The sequence below is a fragment of the Coturnix japonica genome, chromosome 4, assembly GCF_001577835.2.
Source record: "Coturnix japonica isolate 7356 chromosome 4, Coturnix japonica 2.1, whole genome shotgun sequence".
Lineage (NCBI taxonomy): Eukaryota > Metazoa > Chordata > Aves > Galliformes > Phasianidae > Coturnix > Coturnix japonica.
This window is the reverse complement of record NC_029519.1, coordinates 63003505-63023067: the sequence shown is the minus strand read 5'-3', so window position 1 is coordinate 63023067 and position 19563 is coordinate 63003505. Positions and strand designations below refer to the sequence as shown.

Genomic DNA, 19563 nt, shown 5'->3' with positions numbered 1-19563 from the left:
AGTTTGCAGCCTTCTGTAACTGAAAGCAAAGATCCTCAGTCTGTTTGGCTTAAAAACAAGTAAAAGGACAGACTTGTTTCAGATCTGAGGTTGGCAGCTGGTAGCTGGAGTGAGGGCACTCTTAGCTGTGATGGTATAAAGGGAACCTGCTTTAGCAGGGAATGGGACTTGACCCCCAGCAGTCCTTTGCCGCCCCTATGATTCTGTGATTCTGTTTTGCAGAGAGGGCTTTCATTTCCCAAGGAGTGCCCAGGGTGTCACTGCAAACATACGGCCTGTTCTCATTTCTGCAGAAGCATTAAGCTATGAACCAAGGGCAGACTGGGAACAGTGCTCTGAGCACACTGCTGCTTTCATACTTTCACTCGCAGGTCATCAATCCTATAAAAGTACACACAGCAAGCACAAGTCATGTAGATGCAACCACCGTGCACTCTGCAAGTACGGGATGTGCTACACGTACTGAACCACGACTTGTTTTCCACAATCCGGGAAAACACCGTGCTTCAATTTGACAGCCCACTTAATTATTTTCCTCACCGCGCGTCCAGCAGCTCAGCAAAATTTCTTGAGAACGTTTGATTCTACTTACTTAGATGTAAGTAATCAGTAGCGTCACTGCCAAGAAGCCTTGAAATTAATTGAGCACAGGAGTGGTTTGTGGGACTGGAAAGGAGGCCCCGACCATCTGGGAAGAGCGCTGTAATTAAGTCTCGGGCTCCACTCGCTGCTGAGCCACTACGGCAGGAGAGGGACCGGCCGAGAACAGGGACCCCGAGGTGTGACAGGCCGGCCGTGCTCCCGTCGCTCTCCGCCCCCGCCGCCTGTTGCTATTTTTACCGCCGAACCCGCTGCGGAAGGAGGCGGCGAGCGGCAGCCGCGGGGTGTGAGGCACGGCCTGGCCCGCCGCAGGTACGGGCTGACGGTCTCTTCCCGCGCCCGTTAGCGGCTCCCAGCCCCTCCCCTGTTCCCTCGGCGGCAGCGGGCGGGCGGCGCTGAGCGGCGGGGACTGCGAGCGCGGCGCCGGTAAGGGCGGCTCGGAGGCGGTTGAGACGGGACGGGGCGGCTGGGGAGCGGCGTTAGGCCGGGCTGGGCCGCTGAGAGCGAGGGAGGAGGAAGAGCCGCTCTGAGCTCTGAGGAAGTGGAGAGTCGAGGCGGTCGTGCATCCCTGCCGGGCTGTGTGCTGGGCTCAATTCGCGTTGCCCGTCCCGCACAGCTCAGCTTTTTCTCTGTAGAGGGACGGGAGTTTCACTTCAACATCCCCCCGCATCCACACGCTGCTTTTCTGGCCCTTTAAATTCGCGTTTTCTATTAACGAGGGAATGAGCTCGTGAAAAGCGTGCTCAGGAGGGGACTGAGAGGCGGATATTTATAGTGCGGTGCGAGGGGTCGGCGGAGCCGAGCTGAACTGAGCCGAGCCGAGCCGAGCCCGGGGCTGGAGCGGGGCAGCCCGTGTTCCGCGCCGAGACGTGCTCCCTTCGGCTGCTGGATGGGTCGGGTCGGGTCGTACCTTCACCGCTAGCGGGTGGTGAGGTGGAAATCTTCACTGCTTGGTTTACAGGAATGCTGGAAGTCATGGGTAATGCTTGGACGTAGAGATGGCTGCAGGTGAGAGAAGTGTCAGGTTGGAAGGAATGCGGGACAGAAAGAATGAGACGAGTTGGCACTATTCTCGCTTTGTAATTTGGTTAACTGGCAAGTCGGATGCAGGTGCCACTTATGAAGGGAAGGAGCATAAAGCTCTTGTCTGCCTTTGATACTTAATTTCAGGCTTTTATGCTTATAATCAGGAGTGTTTTCACGTTTTGCTTGACTCTTTTCTCATTATTTATCTGTTTATAACCCATTTGGGAAGTAAAATAACTGCTGGCTGTATAGGTACGTATCTTGGGTACAGTGTTTACCACAAAACCAATTGATTTTCTCAGGATATATGGTAAGACGTTACTCATGGCCATAAACAAAGCTGCTACAGAAATTGAAGACTCCTTTAGAAGTCAGAAATTAATGTACATTTATGTGAAAAAAGAGTGGAAACTACCAGTAATTTCTGTGGATTTTTGTATGTAGTGTTGCCCACTGCACATAGCTCCATAAGGAAGCAGCAGATAGGAAGAGGCTATCAGATAAAACAACCTTGTGAAAGAAGAGTACTTTATGATTCCAAGTGCCAGTTTGGTTTAAATGAGAGCTGTCTGAAAATGGAGAGCAACTTGTGGTATGCTATGTGGCCTGTTTCCTTCAGTGAAGGCTGAAGATGACAATGATGAGGCCTGCAGCTTGCTGCCCCACAGTGTGACTTAAGGGATGCTGTACTGTGACACTGGAGAAGTTTCTTTTCATGCATGTTGGTGAAACGAAGAGGACCTCTTCTCAGCAGCGACCACATCACAATGTACCCAATATATATTCTCATTTGTATTCTCCTGCCTTTCCTGTTAGGAGGATAGAGAAATCTGTCAGCGTGAGGGAAGCCAATGTAAATCTCGGTCAGGGATCAGACAGGGAAAGGAGTGGTATTTTGCTCTGGCTTGCTTTCCAGTGTTCTGGCTGCAGGCCAGGGCTCCTCATAATCCCTGACTAGGATGATATTTCTGCTAAAATAATCAGTGGTGAAGTGCAGCCAGTACCAGTGCGTTTGGCTCCATTTGTCGGTCATGTTCAGCATTAATGCTGGGCAGGGAAGAGCTGAACTAATCTGTGTTCTTTCAGACCAGCTGTTCTTCACAAGACCTTGCTCTGTAGTTGGAAGTGCTTGTCTTCTTCAAGGGGGAAAAAGGAAACAGAGCCATGGGAAGAAGCAATGCTATCAGCAACTTGGTGTGTAGTAACTGCATGATTGTCCCTTGGATAAAGCTTGAAGCTGGGGAAGCTGGGTCTTGCAGTTCAGCAGCTCACAAACCACACTCCTTGTTTTATCACTGGCGTGCAGATATCCTGCCTGCTGCCCTGCCCTACGTGCCTTGTGACTCACTGGTTCTGCTGTTGGTCTTGGTACTCCAGATGCCCTTGGGGGAGACAGGGAGGAAAGTTGTAGAAAGCAAAGGATGGCTTTGATCAGCAGCTGTGTGTGCTGACTGAGTCTGAAACTTCTGGCTGTGTCTTTGTACTGAATTTAGTCTAGTCCAGAAGAAACAAGGGATGAAGGATAGCTCCTTACCACTATAGCAGCTACTGCTTATCTTGATGTGTGTGTGCTCTTGATTTAGGTCTGTCTCTGTTCCCTTTTTACCTTGTTGTTTGTAGTAGCCTGACTCCATCTCAAAGCTGCGTGTATATGTATCAGATTTTCTAGTAGAGGCCAATCAGCATTGTGTCACATGCTGTCTGAGCCTGCTCCTTGCTTGTAAAAAGCAGTTGGGTTGATGGCCGTGAAGGAAAAGCTGGGGACATAGATGTGCTCTATGTCCTGTGTTTATCTTTCCTGTTAGTGGATAAGTCTAGTGGCTCCTAGTTTGTGTGGTGTGGTTAGATTCATCAGTATGACTTTGTAGGGGTTTTTAGAAGAATTCATTGATACCCGACTAGTGACAGTCTAAAATTACTGCTGAGGCAGGCAATTCTAGATCCAACATGCAATATATAAAATCTGTTTTGTTATTCTGCTGCTTTTGTTTATATTAATGTACTTCAATGTCTTTTGTTCAGAGACATTAGAGTTAAAGAGTCTGAATGATAAATACTGCCAACAAATGTGGAGACCATCCAATACCCACTGTTTTGTGCTGCACTTTGCCTGGCTGGTTTCATTCTGATGGAGCACTTACAGCTGTACCAAAGCAGGTTCAGTACTGACAACATTAAAGTATAGTTTGGAGAATATTAAGACTTCTTGGAGCTGGCTGGGGAGTACTAATGAAGCTGATGCCATGCACTTCTCAGCAATGAGTGCAAGGGGCAGAAGAGGTGCTGAACTTCAACAGATTGTGATGGAGAGGAGCAAGAGGAACCATCCCAGCAAGCACTGGGAGCAGAGCTGCAGGGATGTGGAGCAGGGCCTTGCAGAGCTCTTCCAGCTGTGGGAACGTGGCTGGTGAAATAAGCTTTGAAGAAGCTGCCTGTGAGTTAGTCTCTCAGACACTTGAGAGGAAAACGTGAACTATGTGAGTCTTCTTTACTGGTACAGATAGCAAAGGCACCTGCAGAGCCAAGGTTTGGAGTGGATGAGCTGGGTGGTTGCAGCCAGAGGAGGATGAAAGTGCTGCAGTGATGAGCAGCAGAGCCAAGGGCAGAGACTGGCCCAATAAACAGCCACTCTTCACTCATAGTGTGTGCTTTGTTTTATCATAGAATCATAGAATGGCCTGGGTTGAAAAGGACTACAATGATCATTTAGTTTCAACCTCCCTGCTATGTGCAGGGTCACCAACCGCTAGGCCAGGCTGCCCAGCGCCACATCCAGCCTGGCCTTGAATGTCTCCAGGCTTTTATGGCTAACAATAGGTCTACTAAGGTGAACTATAGGTCTAAGTTAAGCATGTACACAAATACTCAAGTTACTACCTAGTCCTTGATGTAAACTGAAAGGATGCTACAGAAGCTAATGTGCAATGGTTACGATTTTCTTGGTGGCATTGGCATGTAAGTTAAGATCCAGATGTCAGCAGGAGGCAATGAGGTGTAAATGACAGGGAAGAGGGAAGTGGCATATGCAGAACAGTGATGTACAGAAAGCTTTGGGTTAGGTATGGAGAACTCTTGATGCTGAATTTGTAGAATCATAGAATTACCCAGGTTGGAAAAGACCTTGAAGATCATCAAGTCCAACCGCAGCCTAACCAGTACCCTAACTCTAAAAACCCTCCACTAAATCATATGCCTGAGCATCACATCCAAACAGCTCTTAAACACAACCAGGGATGGCAATTCAACCACCTCCCTGGGGAGCCTATTCCAGTACCTAACTACCCTTTCTGTAAAGAAGTTCTTCCTAATATCCAACCTAAACTTGCCCTGGTGCAACTTGAGGCCATTTCCCCTCATCCTCTCACTTGTCGCTAGCGAGAAGAGACCTGCCCCACTCTCACTGTGAGCACCTTTCAGGTACTGGAAGAGGGCAATAAGGTTTCCCCTCCGCCTCCTTTTCCCCAGAACTCAGTACTCTGAGAAGTTGCCCTTTTAACCTCAGTGTTAGAAAATACAGCCTTCTAACTTCCAGTGAACTGTTTTGATTTTAGTATGAACTGTTTTTCTTTAAAAATAACAAATGCAGAGACTGGAGTTCTCAACTTTGAAAGATGTTTATTTTCTTTAAGAAGAGATGAATGCCGAGAAGCTTTGCATTTGTCTTAAATACTTTCCAGCATTACGGTGTTTATTTAAATATGACAGAATATTGACTTTTTTAAAGAAAAAGCAAAGCACGTTTAGTCCATACAGTTGGCACTCAAAATGATGTATTATGTTGTGAGCTTTACTCCTATTTGAGGCTGTGGTGCCTCATAGGTCTGGATAAAGCAGTATGGTAGTACTCCCAATGAAACTTCTCTTCCTTGAAAAGTTGACTTAAATGAAGATGACTTTGTGTTTTTAACTGCAGAGCTTTTGTTTTGTTTTGCAATTAATTGCATTGAGAAATACAGTTACAGATAGGATGTGGTTGATGGGTCATCATCTGTTTAACAGTTTGCTCCTGTTTTCAAGGGAGAATGGAGCTTTCTTTTGGCTTCGCTATCCTCGGATTATTATGGATGTTACTAAATAATGAGAATGCTAAGATCTATCTTCAAAAACAAGATTTAACTTCAGCATAGGAAGTTCCTCATGTATACGCGGAAGAACTTCTTTACAGTGAGGGTGATGGAGCACTGGAACAGGCTGCCCAGGAAGGTGGTGGAGTCTCCTTCTCTTCTATTCAAGACCCGCCTGGACGCCTACCTGTGTGACATGGTGTAGGGAGCCTGCTTTGGTAGGAGGGTTGGACTCGATGACCTCTAGAGGTCCCTTTCAACCCCTACAATTGTGTGATTCTGTGATCTGCCAACTCAATTTCCATGTGGTCTAGATTATACATAGTTATAGTTGTGAATGAATCCAGTTTTTCTTGCAAGTCGCTGAACTGTATTTCCTTGTTACAGTTAAGGAGGACACATTTGTAATAGAGTGTCAAAGAGGAAGTGAAGTTTCTTTGATTTCTGGCATGCAAAGCTACAGTGATAACTGTGTTTAGTAATTACACTGATACGGTGTAAAAATGATTATTGAAGCAGCTATCCATACGATGCATTTGTAGTCATCTTATGAAAGATGGTTATTTGTTTGCTTGTCAAATGAAAACTACACATGCACCCACCCTCCCTGAAGCTTATAAGAAAGCTTTCTTTAAGAACCAGTCAGTGTGTTCAGAATGCCACAAATGGTGCTTTCTTCAAACACTAAGTACTGACATGGTTGGGTCTCCCTGCTGGATTTAGCGTCCTTGTGACTTCTGGTGCTGTCATACAGAAGATGCAAAAGTTCCAGAGAAGTAGAACTAACCTAACACATGGTTGTTTTCTGCAGGTCTCTTGGTTTTACGGTTTGCCAGTTACTGCAGAACCATTTTATCATGTTTGGGTTTTGCAAGTTAATTATAAGTAGCGTTTATATTAGTGTGCCCCGGTGGCACAGTGGTAGGAATGCCGCTTTGCAACACCAGAGGCCCAGGTTCGAATCCCCCTGTGGCGCAAGTGGTAGAAGTGCCGCTCTGCTACACAGGAGGCTCGAATCCTGGGGGTTGGACTCGATGATCTCTAAGGTCCCTTCCAACCCACACGAGATTGTGATACTGTGATACTGCGATAAGTATACACTTAGTTGAAAATGAATTCTTATATTGAAACTCTCTTCAATTTATTTCTTTTTAAATCCTAAAATTTGTTTTTATTTTCAGCAGTGCAAAGCACTCACAGAAACTCAGTTGGGAAACATTTTTGCAAGGACAAATAAAGGGCTGAGTTTAATGAAGGCTAACGAGAAAAAATGCTGCTATTTTTGATCATCTTTGTAGATGAGCAAAGACCAAAAATAGTGTTGTCACAGTAAACAGATGCCATTTATTAATACTTGTTCAAATATAATGATGAGATGTTTTGTCAGGAGTTCTTGGGACTGCTCATGTTGTTTCCCAAGAAAGACCTATTAAAAACCTTCAGAAGGCTGAGGGTAAGCTCGTGTCATGGTATTTAGATGTAGGCAATTATAGGCCTGTCAGCATCTCATCAGTGTCACGCAGAATAATGCAACAGCTGACACCAGATTCAATTAACGAAGAGTTAAAACACAGTGGTACAACAGATGCCAAGCTGTGTCTTTTCATGGACTGTATTTTGTAGAACTGAACTGGTAGATAGGTGCTATCACTGGATTTTGCTGTTAAAATGATCAATGTGTAATATTCATACTTGCTAAGTGGGTTACAACAGGGTTATGTGTAACTTGGTTCTGCTTGATATTTTAAGAAATGAAAATGATACAAAAGCAATGTGGCACACATCAAATATTTCTGTCCAGTCAACAAGCCCTTAAAGTGCAGTCATGAATTGTGAATCATCCTCTGGTTGGGTGCTGGTGGTGATGTTTTTGCTGTTGCTTTTTTTAGTGGGATCTCTGAGGACTGTTGCTTGTCTGTGCCGGGTGTATCTGTACTGGGTCAGCTGAGTGCTCTTAGGTTTTTCAGATGGTTTTTGTGGTGTTAATTAAAGAGAGAGGTTTGGTGTGGCCCAGTATGTGACCACTTGGCAAACTGTACTCAAGTGAGCAACTGCATGTAAGGGGCCAAATTCAAACTTACACACCTATGAATAAGAAAAATAACCTTTTATTTTAATGCTTTTGAATGTATATCTCAGCAAAGAATGGCTTCAAATGCTGTGAAGGTTACAATGTAATCAGTGCTTTCTGTGATAATAGGATTGAAATAGGCTGATGTGATCCATGTCAGCCTGCCCATGAAGCAGAAGCAGGCTAGAAAGAAGGTGTATTCTTGAGTTTAGGTACTCAGTAGATAATTTAACAGGAGTTACAAGAACAACTTTTGAATCAGGAGTGATATTTTTTTCCAAGCAATATTTTAAGTACTATTATGTTTGTTAGACCTGAAACTAATGTCCAGCGTACAAGAAATGTGCCATGTAGGGCATGGTGAATGATTGGTATGTTTCTTCTGATGCTAATCTGTTAAACATTTCTGTTACTAATGGTTTAGTTTTTAATAGAGTTGCAGTACCAACGTAACTTTCTCTTTTCCTTCCAGATTTCTACAGCTCCTTAATAAAAGGAGCCATCTAAATATTGCCATTCCATGGAACTGACGTACTGGTGTATTTAGTCCTGGTTTCCTAAAGGATTGTAAAATGGAGCCGATAACATTCAAAGCTAAGAAATATCAAGCACCTAGTGATTTCTCAGCAAGCTTCACCCTTCAGCTCGTCGGTTCCCTGCCTGTGCATTCCCTAACCACTATGTCCATGCTGCCTTGGATTGTGGCAGAGATCCGGGCTCTCAGTAGTACACAGTCTTCCAAAGAAGAACTTGGTATCAGCCAAATCCGGCTTTATGTTTCACCATCGAGTTTGCGTTGTGAACCAGACACGGGGAAAAATCAGCAGTGGGATCCTTTGATTTGTTCTGGTCTGTTTGAATACAAGCCCCAGCATGTCCACAAACTGATTCACAACAGCCATGATCCAAGTTACTTTGCTTGCCTGATAAAAGATGGAGCGGCAAATCAGCAGAGTACCTGCTATGTATTCAAAGCTGATGATCAAACAAAAGTAAGTAAAAAAGAAAACAGACACCATCAAACACTCCACATCAACTTAAAGTTAATAATTAATTCTTGTTCTATTATCAGGGGCCTTATAGAAAAAATGTAAATGTGGAGGAGGACTTGACAATACTTCTAAAACAGATTTGCTTTTGTACTGTTTGAGACTTCCCGCCATTCTGTAAGACCTTAAGGCTGCATTATATTAAAGATTTTATCTCTCTAAAACTCACAGAAATGCTTCACTTTATTTGATGTTAATGGTTCTGCTGAATTAGAACTGCTTAGTATGTGAAGTAAAAGGTGTGTAAATCTACAGGATCAGATCAGAACCTGAGCTTTGTTGGCTTAGAAGGCACTCTGCTCTGGGGTATGTACTGAAATCTTGGCTTCTGTGTCAGTGAGTCTTTCTGCTGATGTCACTGGGGCTAGAGTTTCACCCTTGAGCCATTGTGAACTTTATCTAATCTTATGGTCAGACCTCTCAAATTTCTCTTTTCATAAACTGAGACCTGTGTGGCTGGGAAAGAGGTGCTTCTTTTCCCGGAAGGTAGAAGGAATGGGCCATAGCCCCATACATAGTGTACCTTGAACTGCAGGACGCTGTGGAAGCCTCTTTCCCAGCTGTATCATCTGGGTAGTGTCAGAAAACAGGAGAGTCCACTGCACAGTGCTGTGGGTCTGAAACATGTACTAAATAGTGACTCGTCCTTCACCTCTTAAATGTAGACCAGTGCTTATGTTGGAAAACAGCATCCTACTACGTGCTTGCCTCAGGGATGTCCTGCTGAAGAACCTTGGAGGAGTTATGTGAATGTGCACTGCATGCAGGATTTATGCCAGCCTATCTGAGAGCAAAACATTATACAGTTCCAAATACATGTCTCAAGCTTAGAGGTCAAAACACAAGGAAAGAGCTTTAGTTAAATGTCTCCAGGAAAAAAAACAAACAACTCCAGTAAATTAGAAGGAAAGTATGTCATAAGTCATAATCATTCAACTGAGAAACCACATCAAGTTAGAATGTAGAATACCAAATGTATGTGTATAAGCAAGTAGAAGTAAGGAATCAATGTTTTGAGACTTGGCACTGAATGGAAGCCTGTCAGTGCATTTTGCAGTTTGCCCATGCACTTCATTCTGTGACTTGTGGTTTTACAAGATTATGGTTAGTTTGCAACACCAATTGCTTCTAATGTGTTTCCTTTTGCAACAGAAGAATGGAAAAAGTACTTTTTTCCTCAAGTTTGATTAGAGTCCTGCACCTGCTTGAAGTTGGAGTGAACTTAATAAGGGTCTAGTTAAATTTGCAGCTGTGTCTACTTGGTTTTACAAACAGCCTCCACAATTTTTGGATGCCTATTTTAACTACCTAGCTTCAAATTCATGCAGCTATCTGTCCTTTAAAAAACTACCTTCCACCTCAGATGAAAATTCAGTTCTCATTTCCTAACTTGTCTTGATTGCCACAAGTGTTTTTTGTTGACTGTTGTTGCAGGCCGGGTTAACTTGGAGGTAGGCACCTAACCAGCATTTGTAGACCTGTGTTTTGACAAGAGCATAGTGGAAATTCCAAGTGTTCTTACCTCCTAAAGTGAAACCCTGCTTTTTCTTTTCTTTGTAATTTCTATTTAATCCAGCGTTATGCAAGTGCCTTATACACTATGTGGTGATGTTATTCCGCCCTGTATATTGCCATATTATATCTTGTAGCTAATTGATGTTTATACATTTATAAAGAGGTGTGAGCTGATGTTACCTGTTTAGCAGGTAGCAAGCTTGAATGGACAATAGCGAACTGTATGCATGTGTTGCAGATCAAGGGAGCTGTTTGCTAAATGTGAGTTGGGATGAAGACTTTAGCACTATGTTGCTGAGCTCATATTCTGCTTCAGAAGAAAGAAATTTTAGAAACTGGACCTTTGCAGCCTGTGTGACTCAGCAGTCTCCTATGCTGGCAGCCTTGCTCTTAACATCCCCCCTAAAGGCTGAAAACAATCTTACAAACCTAGTCTGCATTGGCAGGGTCATATTCCTCTCAGAGTCCAGAGTGAACAAAAATGTTGAGTATATGTTCTTTGTCTCTCTTCTGCAGAGCTGAAGCAGAAAGCCAGACAGGTCTGGTCACAGAGTTTGTATGCTGATAACTTCTTATCCAATGATCCTGAGCATCTGAACTTTTGTGATAGTCACACACCATCTATTTCTACTACAAACCAGCAGGGTACTCCTTATAATATTGTAAACTGCAAAAGCCACAGTTCTTTGTAGTAGGGTTATACTTTACATGGAGTTCTCTTGGTCAGATAAGGCTGGATTTGAAGTAGGTGTGACTTGCAAATAAGTTCTGAGTATATCCACATGTCAGGGTAAGTGGAATGTAAGAGAGCAGAAGGATGTCTGTAGGAGAAGTGGACTAAAAAGACGGAAATGAAGGCAGCTGAGTAAAAGATTAAGCAGTGAAGGCCTTTGAAAAGGAGGACTAGAAACTTGAACTTTATTCAGACAGAAATTCCACTGGAGGTGACAGAATGTGCAGAAAACTAGGTATGGTAAATGGGCAATAATAGGCATTGCAGATGACCTGTAGTTGTATTACTTTATATGTACATATTGAGGTAGAGTACATACTTGATTACTGAGAGATTATCTTACTATATAATAGGAAAACATTTTGCTAGTGGGAGATTATTTTTTGTTGAGTAATAGATTTCTAAAATCCAGAATTGATGGAGCAGAGGGAACATATTATATAATGATTTTTGTGGATATGAATGCAGTGTTGTCAGATTCATTGTTGCTTCACTACCTACACATCATCCTCTTTAGAAAAGACATCGGTAGACAGGTAATTAAGACTAAAGAAAGTCAGGATTCTTTGCTAGGAATTCTTTGTGCTACTTTTCTTGAGAAGCGAGAGAGTTGGCAGTGCCCTTCTGTGTAATTAGTCTTCACTCTAGGATCCTGTATAATTGTTTCCATTTCATCATCATGGCATTATACAGCTCAATTTCTGGGCTGGTACAAGAGTAAAAAGGGAAGGATGGCGGAAGTGTTCCTGACAAACTGTTTCTTGGCACTTTGCATGCAAGCATATGCATATAGGGGTCATTCCACTCCACTTATACTAAAAGGAAGGGCTTTACTGCCTCCAGATAGCTTCTCTTATGAATTAGGGTTCCCCTTTCTACGCAGATCTATGCCTATGAGATCTGGACTCTTGTACACTTTCAGAAAGCACTATTTTTGTGTGGGTGGGTTTTGTGCTTGCTTGTTTTTGTTTTGTTTTTATGCTTTCACCCTCATCTTGTGAAGATTTGGTGGTGCATCTTGAGTAATTTCTGCCTGATGATGATGGGGCTGAGGTGTTAATGCGTATTCTTTGCAGGTGCTCAGGAGTAGAGCTGGAATCAATTATTTTGCCTGTGGGGATCTTGTGAGGGCTATGAATAGGTCATAGGTGGGAATTCTGCATGCTGTGTTGAGCAATGGTGATGGAAGCTGAAGGAAAATTACTTCTCCAATACAGACATGTTTGTAGAATAGTATCTTAATCATAAGAGTGCATTGCTGTTGAACACAACAACATCCACAGCCTCCTTGGGCAACCTGTTCTAGTGCACCACCACCCTCTGAGTGAAAAACTTCCTCCTAATATCTAACCTAAATTTCCTGTCTCAGTTTAAAACCATTCCCCCCTGTCCCATCACTACCCACCCTTGTAAATAGCCATTCTCCCTCCTGTTTATACACTTCAAATATTGGAAGGTCACAATGAGGTCTCCCCGGAGCCTCCTCTTTTCCAGGCTAAACAAGCCCAGTTCCCTCAGCCTTTCTTTATAGGAGGAGTGTTCCAGCTCTCTGCTCATCTTAGTCCTTTGGACTGGAGGCTTAGAAGAAAAGTTGTGAGGATGAAATCTCTAGTCTTGTAAGAGGGAATATTTCTGTGAGAATATCAGTGATTGATAACTATAGAATGAAGATGTGTAAAACATCTATTTCAGGTTTTTTTTAAAGGTCGAGCTTCACTCTCCCTTGCTCTTTCTACAGCCTGCGTACAAGTTGTCATAACAGCTTGTAATATATATTTGTGTTACCAGAACTGTTAATGCTATAGTTGGAGAGCACTGGATGAAGCTGTTCCATTATATAGAGAAATTCTGCCTGTGACTTAAGATCATGGATGCATAAGATGTGTGTGTCTGCTTGCTTCTTCCAATCCTTCCTTCTGCAGTTCCATAAAACAAGGGAGAACTTTTGGCCCAGGAACTGGGCTTCTGTCAGCTGCAGGAGTGTTGCCATGAGGGTAACAGTGCCTGTGTGGGTGTAGCAGATAAAGGATCCCACTGCAGCCCAAAGCCTGCTCTAAAAGTTGATGGCACCGTTTGTGTGGATTTCTCTTGTACCACATCTATGCTGTCCCAGAGATGAGCTCTGTAGCTTTATACCACTGTGCACATTAAAATGCAACCCTTGTCCTGCTGTTGAGCTACTTGGTCACTACAGTAATCTCCACTTTTGTCAGATTCTTTTTGTCTTTGTGTGCACCGATTGCTTTAATAGCTACGACTTCTTAAACAACCTTCACCTACTTCTATGCGTTACTATAGCTTATATGCTCAAGTAGATTAGGTTTTATTACCTGGAATGCAGTGTGCTTTGTTACATGTTGTTTGTGAGCTGATTATGTTCTGGAGAAGCTGGTTTTGGATAATCAAGGCTTAGCTTGCTGTGAGGCTGCACAGAGCTGAAGTTGTGAGTGAACTTCACATTATTCATCTATAAAAGGAATTGCAAAGGCCCTGTGAACTCCAAAGCAGTTGTTGTGAGGCTTAGCTTAGGATTCTTATGCAACTTGTTTTTGCATTAGACTTAAATATAGGACCTCACTAAGTATCTCATTTCTTAATAGGATGGTTTCCCTTCCCTAAATTAATTTAGGCAAGATGATTGTAAAGATTGAGGTATTTTGTTTGCTGCTGTTTAATGAATCTTTAATAGTTCTTTTGAAGGGGAGGGGGGGGAGGGAAGCATTAAAATCCACTGAAACAAAACAGAGTAACTAGCGTTACTTCAGGGCAGCTCAGAGCTTCCTATGTCTGTTTTCACCCTCTTATTCACAGGTACTTTTCTTTATCCTTTATTTCTTCTTTTCTTGTTTTCTGATGTAACCTTCATAATTGTTAAATGCTAGCAAGATGCTGGTGCTTTTTTTGTTTAGGAAATCTCCCCCATCTCCTATGTGCTAACTGGAGAAGTGCAAGTGAAAAACAGAAGGGGGTGGGGGGGGAAACAGAACAAACAGAAGAATGGAATAGGTACCTATGCACATATATAGGCTGGCATATAAAGTGGGTCAAAGTTTAGCTCTGTAAATCTTAACAGAGTATCATATGTAATGCAGCAGCCAGCTATGCTCTGGCTGCTCTCGCGACGCAAGCAGGCTTTACACTTAATGTGAGCCAAGAGTGTAACTGTGAGTAGGGCCAAGTGAGCCAACTTAGTGCCTGGGGTCTGTTCAAAGGATTTATGTATGTAAACTCACTCTGCTCTCAGGGTCTTTGACAGCCAGTGACCCTGTCCCAGACAGTAATAGCCCAAGCTTTTATGATGACTTATCAGAATCTGGAGAGACTTAGGAGAGTTTAGCTGAGCTAGAAATGTCACTACATTTACCAGTGTTTTCTGCAAAATAGAGTCGCAGAGTGGCTTGGGATGGAAGGGTCCTTAAAGATCTTCTGGTTCCAACATACTGTATGATTTTCCCCGAGCCTCCACTTCTGATTGCCACATGGAGCAAGTTGTTTGTTCAATACTATTTGCCATTTCCTCAATGGCTTTTCACTACTCACCATTCCTTCTGCTGCAAGTTTTAATGTTGGTAGTTTATAAAACCCAGTAAAGGAAGTGGGAGCTCTAACCCATGATATCCAAATGTCTTTGAGGGCTGCAGCAGAGTTTTCTTCAGAAACTTCCACTTCACTTGAAGGAGACCTGTTGTCTGTGTCTTACAAAATGGCAAATGGGATACAGAGAAACTGAGACTGCAAAAGTGCAGTGTTTGTAACCCATGTATGAGCTTTCGTTCACATTTCAGTTTATCATCAGTATGAGTTCCTGGTTACCCTGTTAGTGGGAATTCCTAGAATAAATCCTGTCTTGGAAATACTGTGGTTCAACACTAGTTGTGTGTCTGCTTGGCAGGCTCCTATGTCTCTTGGGACTGATATGAGGACACTGAGCGCAAAGCAACCACGTAACCAGTGATTAAAGCATTTGTGTAGGAAGAGGGCGACTGAGCTTGTTCGCTGCTGGGCACTGAGGCAGTGGTTTCTGTGCCTGAAGTTGAGGCACAAGGCTATTCTCTGTCCTTCTTGTTAATGGGCCAGATCCATTGTGCCAGTATGTGGAAAACTTGTAACTAGGATTAACAGAAATGGCAATAGCATTGAGAATTTGAACTCAGTCTTCTACATTGTAGGCTAAGCCCTGCATACCCTGTGCAAAACCAGCGTTTCTTTCTGCTCCAAACCAGCTCAGTGTTAGATCACCTTGCGTGTTTTATCAAAATTCAAGTTGATGTGAATTTAGAAACTGAAGTGAGAACATAAAGTGATTTGGGATATTTTTTTCCTGGTACTTTCCCTAGCAGATGGTGGAAATTCAGCACAGCACTGAAGGGTACTCTGAAGGTTTGAACTGTGCATCAGGAATCAGTGTTGTTACCTCTGGGTAGGGGAGCTTTGCAGAGAGTTCTTTACTGGACAAGGCATGGACAATTGCCCACTGCATTGAATTTACAAGAGCAAGTGCTAGGCTCTGTGCCTGGAACAACCCTGGTTATATGTACAGCCTGGAGGATGAGAGGCTGCAAAGCAGCAGTGTGGAAAGGGATTGGAAGTTCTGGTTGATGGCAAGTTGAACATGAGTCAGCAGTGTGTCCTAGCAGCCAAAAGGGTTTCAACTGTACCCTGAGATGAATGAGATAATTTCACCAATTTTGTCACTTTAACCTCATTCTGGGACTAGCTTTATGGTATTCCTCCTGTATTTGATGTATTATATTTTTGTCAGCTGGAATATTTCTTACTGCTTTGCTGAGAAATACTGTTACCAAGAAATAATTTAACCTTCTGTGACCAACTTCCAAAACTTTGTAAGAGTCACAGTGATGCTGCTGTATTCAGATTTGTTTGAAAATCTTGAAGTAAACTTATTGTAGAAGATGATTTGAAAATGTGATGGTTTTTAAATCCACACCATAGTCAAAGAACAGTGTAAACCTTCAAGCTGAGGGACTGTGAGTATCTATGTGTTACTCCAACACTTTGTGTTCGATTCTCCAGCTTCACAAGTGCTAATGATAACAAAATCTAACAGTGAAATATACAGCTCTCCTTGCTGTCCTGTACGAAGTCTGCCTACTGCAAAGGTGTTGGATGTAACACGTACCAAGTAAGAGCAAGTAGTAATGCAAACCTACAGCTTAAAACTAGATGGCAGCCAGCAAAAAGCTCTGGGCAAATACATGTAGTACTTAACTGTGCCTGAGCCAAAGTAAGGATGAATCTTGAAACCTTCTACATGCTCATTCAATTTGTTTTTGATTCTGTAATGGCCTTAATGGACAAATTAAAACCATGTGGATTAAAATACAAAGATGTCAATTAATAAATAATGATACTAAGTAATTCATCACTTTAAAGTAGCTCCTTATTTTTCCATGAAGTCAGCTTTTCAGTTAGAGTTTTGCCTGCGTGAAGCTGACATTTATGCTGAGCTCTCAGGGTCATCAGATGTGGCCTCTTTGACTGTAGTGGGGCAGAAAACCAACACAGAGCAGGCATATATAACTGCTGTATTTACTTTAGCAGCACAGTCTCCCATACCGTTATACGTCAAAGTGAATAACAGTAACAAATTGCTATCTTAAAATCAATGCTTTCCCTTGCCTGGTATAGACACGGTTGTTCTATATTTCTGTTATTTTACCCTCTCTGTGGACGTCAAGTTATGGGAAGGGCTGTGGGAAATATTTTCCTAGAGCATGATTTGTGTGGCTGGACAAATACAGGCTTACATGGCTATGGGTGTCAGCCCCAAAGGTTGAGCAGTGACGATGTGATACAAGGATTGAGTGGATAATGTCAGTTTATACTTGGTTTGTGCTTTGTGTGAAACTACTGATTGATGCTTCTCCTTTCTTTCCCACCCTCCCCCCACTTGTCCCAGTGACAATGATTGAGATGCATTGCTGACTGTAAAAACAGCCTCACTGCTGACTCCTGCATTAGGCAGAGTTTGATCCTTCTGTATAACTGATTGAATGCTTTTGTCTCCAAGCCTCTTCTTTCAACCCTATCTAGCAAACAAACAAACAACCCTGTTTCACGCATACACAACAAGCAGAATAAGTTTTAAAATGTTATTATTTGTAGTCATAATATAGAGTAACTTGCTGAGTTGTTGTTTTTTTCTGGAGGGTACTGTGCAGTGTTACTGCCTTTGCGTGGCATTTTTTGTACACCATTTCTACCAGTAACTTTTGTTTTTAATGTAGCCAGACCCTTGAAAAATGTTCTGTAATCACAGGAAAAAACTTCCTTGTTCTTAAAGGAATGAGTTCCCATAGTGGATAACGATTTTTCCCGCTCCAAACACAAATTTCCAGGCTCGTTATAGCTTAAGTCGAGGTGTTCAAGTGCCACTTAGTGGCTGTCCCGAGGAAATGAAAGATGCTGTGCTGGCTGTGATGGCTCAACCCTCTCCTGCTTTTGTTTCCCACCAGCTGTAGAATTAATTCTTTGCTTTATCTTAAAAATACTGCTGGCTTATTCTAAGACCAACTGAAGTCACAGCATGGTGGGCTTTAGAGAAGAATTTCACTGCTGTGATTCCCACTTTTCTTTCTTTTACCAAATTGCATTGTCAAAGTTCCATTTAGGCTCTCCCTACGTGAAACAAGTTGCCGTTTTGCTGTGTTGTGAGCAAGCACAGGAATCGCCAATGTGTGAAAGTGCCTCTGGAACTGAAGTAGTGGTGCTGATGGAGCTGATAAGAAAATACAGTGTGTTCTTCAGTATTAGAGTTAAAAAGTAAGATGCACTCCTTTGGGCAGTACTTGCTATTGGCTGATATTCTGGGATGTCTCAGTTCCCCACAGCAGGATATCTGATGGATGTAAAAAAAAATTAGCTGTCATATTCTGAGCTTGATTATAACATACTTCTATCTGGACAGCAGGCCCTCACGACCAGAGTTTGACTCCTAGAAACTTGCCGGAGTCAACTTCTGAGCATCATTTCCATGTAAGTTATTGACTTCATAGTGAACTGGCTACAACTGGCAGACAGCAAACAGGCAGGCAGCAAACAGCACTGTGTGTCCATTGTTTATGTGCAGGTTTCTCTTACGCTGGTAGAAGGTTTCCAGTGAGCCCTCATCAGGTAGGCAGAGTACTGTAGAAAAGACATGCTTCCAGTTTTCCTTTAAATTTAAGCTGTTTTGTTTTGTTTCAGTGCAAGCTTTACCGTTTTTGTGTTTTAATAGAGTATCCGCAAGCAAGTTGTATTTGCAAGGGTTGGAAATGCTTCCAGGGACATCAAAGAAGGAAAACAGAAGGCACATCTACTGAGTTCAATCTGAGCTTGCTTGTGAGTGAAATCAAAGCACATGTATGGGGGTTGACCTGGGTATGCAATGAGAAAATGTAACCTATGTTATTATATTAAAGAGGCATTTAACTCTTTGGCTTCAATGTTGCAGCTTTTTGCATTTTAGAAGCAGATAAAATGAATTAAAGCTAGCTTAAACTTAAATCGTAAACCAATTATGATTGAAACCAACAGAAGACTAAGAGTAGCTTCTGAGGTTCTTTGGGCCTGTGAATGCAATCAGACTTGTGAGCTCAGATTCATAGGCTGCAGTGGTGGCTGAACTTGTGGTGTTCCAGTGTTGTTATAGGGTATGACTGTCTGGGAGAAGTCCTGCTGTCCGGCACATCCATCTAGATGCATGCAGGCTTTTCTGGAACATCAGAATTACTAGTTGGTACTGGAAATGCATGGGAGGGAGGAAATAGCAAAATCAACCTGTAATTATTTTATTCTAACTGTATTTCTTTAAGTAGGATGCCACACATTTTGAGCTTTATTCCTGAAAATGTGTATGCGTTTCCTTAATTTTACCTCCTGCAGCTATCTTACAGTGATGCTAACCTAGCTCTCCCCATCATAAGAAATGGTTAAAGCGACCTGTTCTGAGCAGATCCGTTTTGTCCATGTGGATTTGTGGTTTGAGGGGAGCTGATTCAGCGTCTTAAGGATCCCATTGTTCCTGCAGAGGAGCGGAAGTGCAGTCAGCACATGTGGCAGAAATGTGCAGCCGTATCTTCCAGCACCGTATCCTGAGCCCTTTGAAGCGATTCAGCTTTATCAAAACAGCAAAAGCTCAACAAGGATAAATCCTGTTGCTGTGTTTTATGTCTCTGTGTTGTACGTCGTATTTCACAAATGATTTTCAGTGTGTTTTAGCAGTCAGACTGAACTGGCTTAGAGTAACTCCATGTGGAATGCAGTTTAGAATGAAACCTGAAACTGCAAACTACTGAATGAAGAGTTAACTGAACAGCAGGAAAAGTGTCTTTTCAGATTGGTGATTCAGTGTTTGAATCCTGCCTTTAGAGATGCTTTATTGCCATTTTGCGGCTTTACTGTTATTGAAAGACAGTGCAACTAGCCAGAGCAATAAGAAATCACAGCAAAGAGCCCACAGCGCTGCCTAAGGTGCACTTTAAAAGCCTTGAGAAGAAGGTCGGA

The 19563-nt window shown here is 42.7% G+C and overlaps 1 protein-coding gene across 7 annotated transcripts in view; it reads left to right on the top strand.

Annotated features, from left to right (window-relative positions):
* The first annotated feature begins 618 nt into the window (after window positions 1-618).
* Window positions 619-19563, top strand: part of TBC1D1 (TBC1 domain family member 1) — an 89861-nt gene continuing 70916 nt past the window's right edge. For 3 of the 7 annotated variants that reach the window (XM_015862491.2, XM_015862493.2, XM_015862490.2), the window contains exons 1-2: window positions 620-1026; window positions 8234-8753. In XM_015862491.2, the coding sequence (XP_015717977.1) occupies window positions 8334-8753 (420 nt within the window). In that variant the 5' untranslated portion in view covers window positions 620-1026; window positions 8234-8333. Of the gene's footprint in view, window positions 1027-1586; window positions 1609-8233; window positions 8754-19563 lie in introns of those variants that run through there. The other 4 variants (XM_015862492.2, XM_015862495.2, XM_015862494.2 and 1 more) reach the window with 4 other exon arrangements.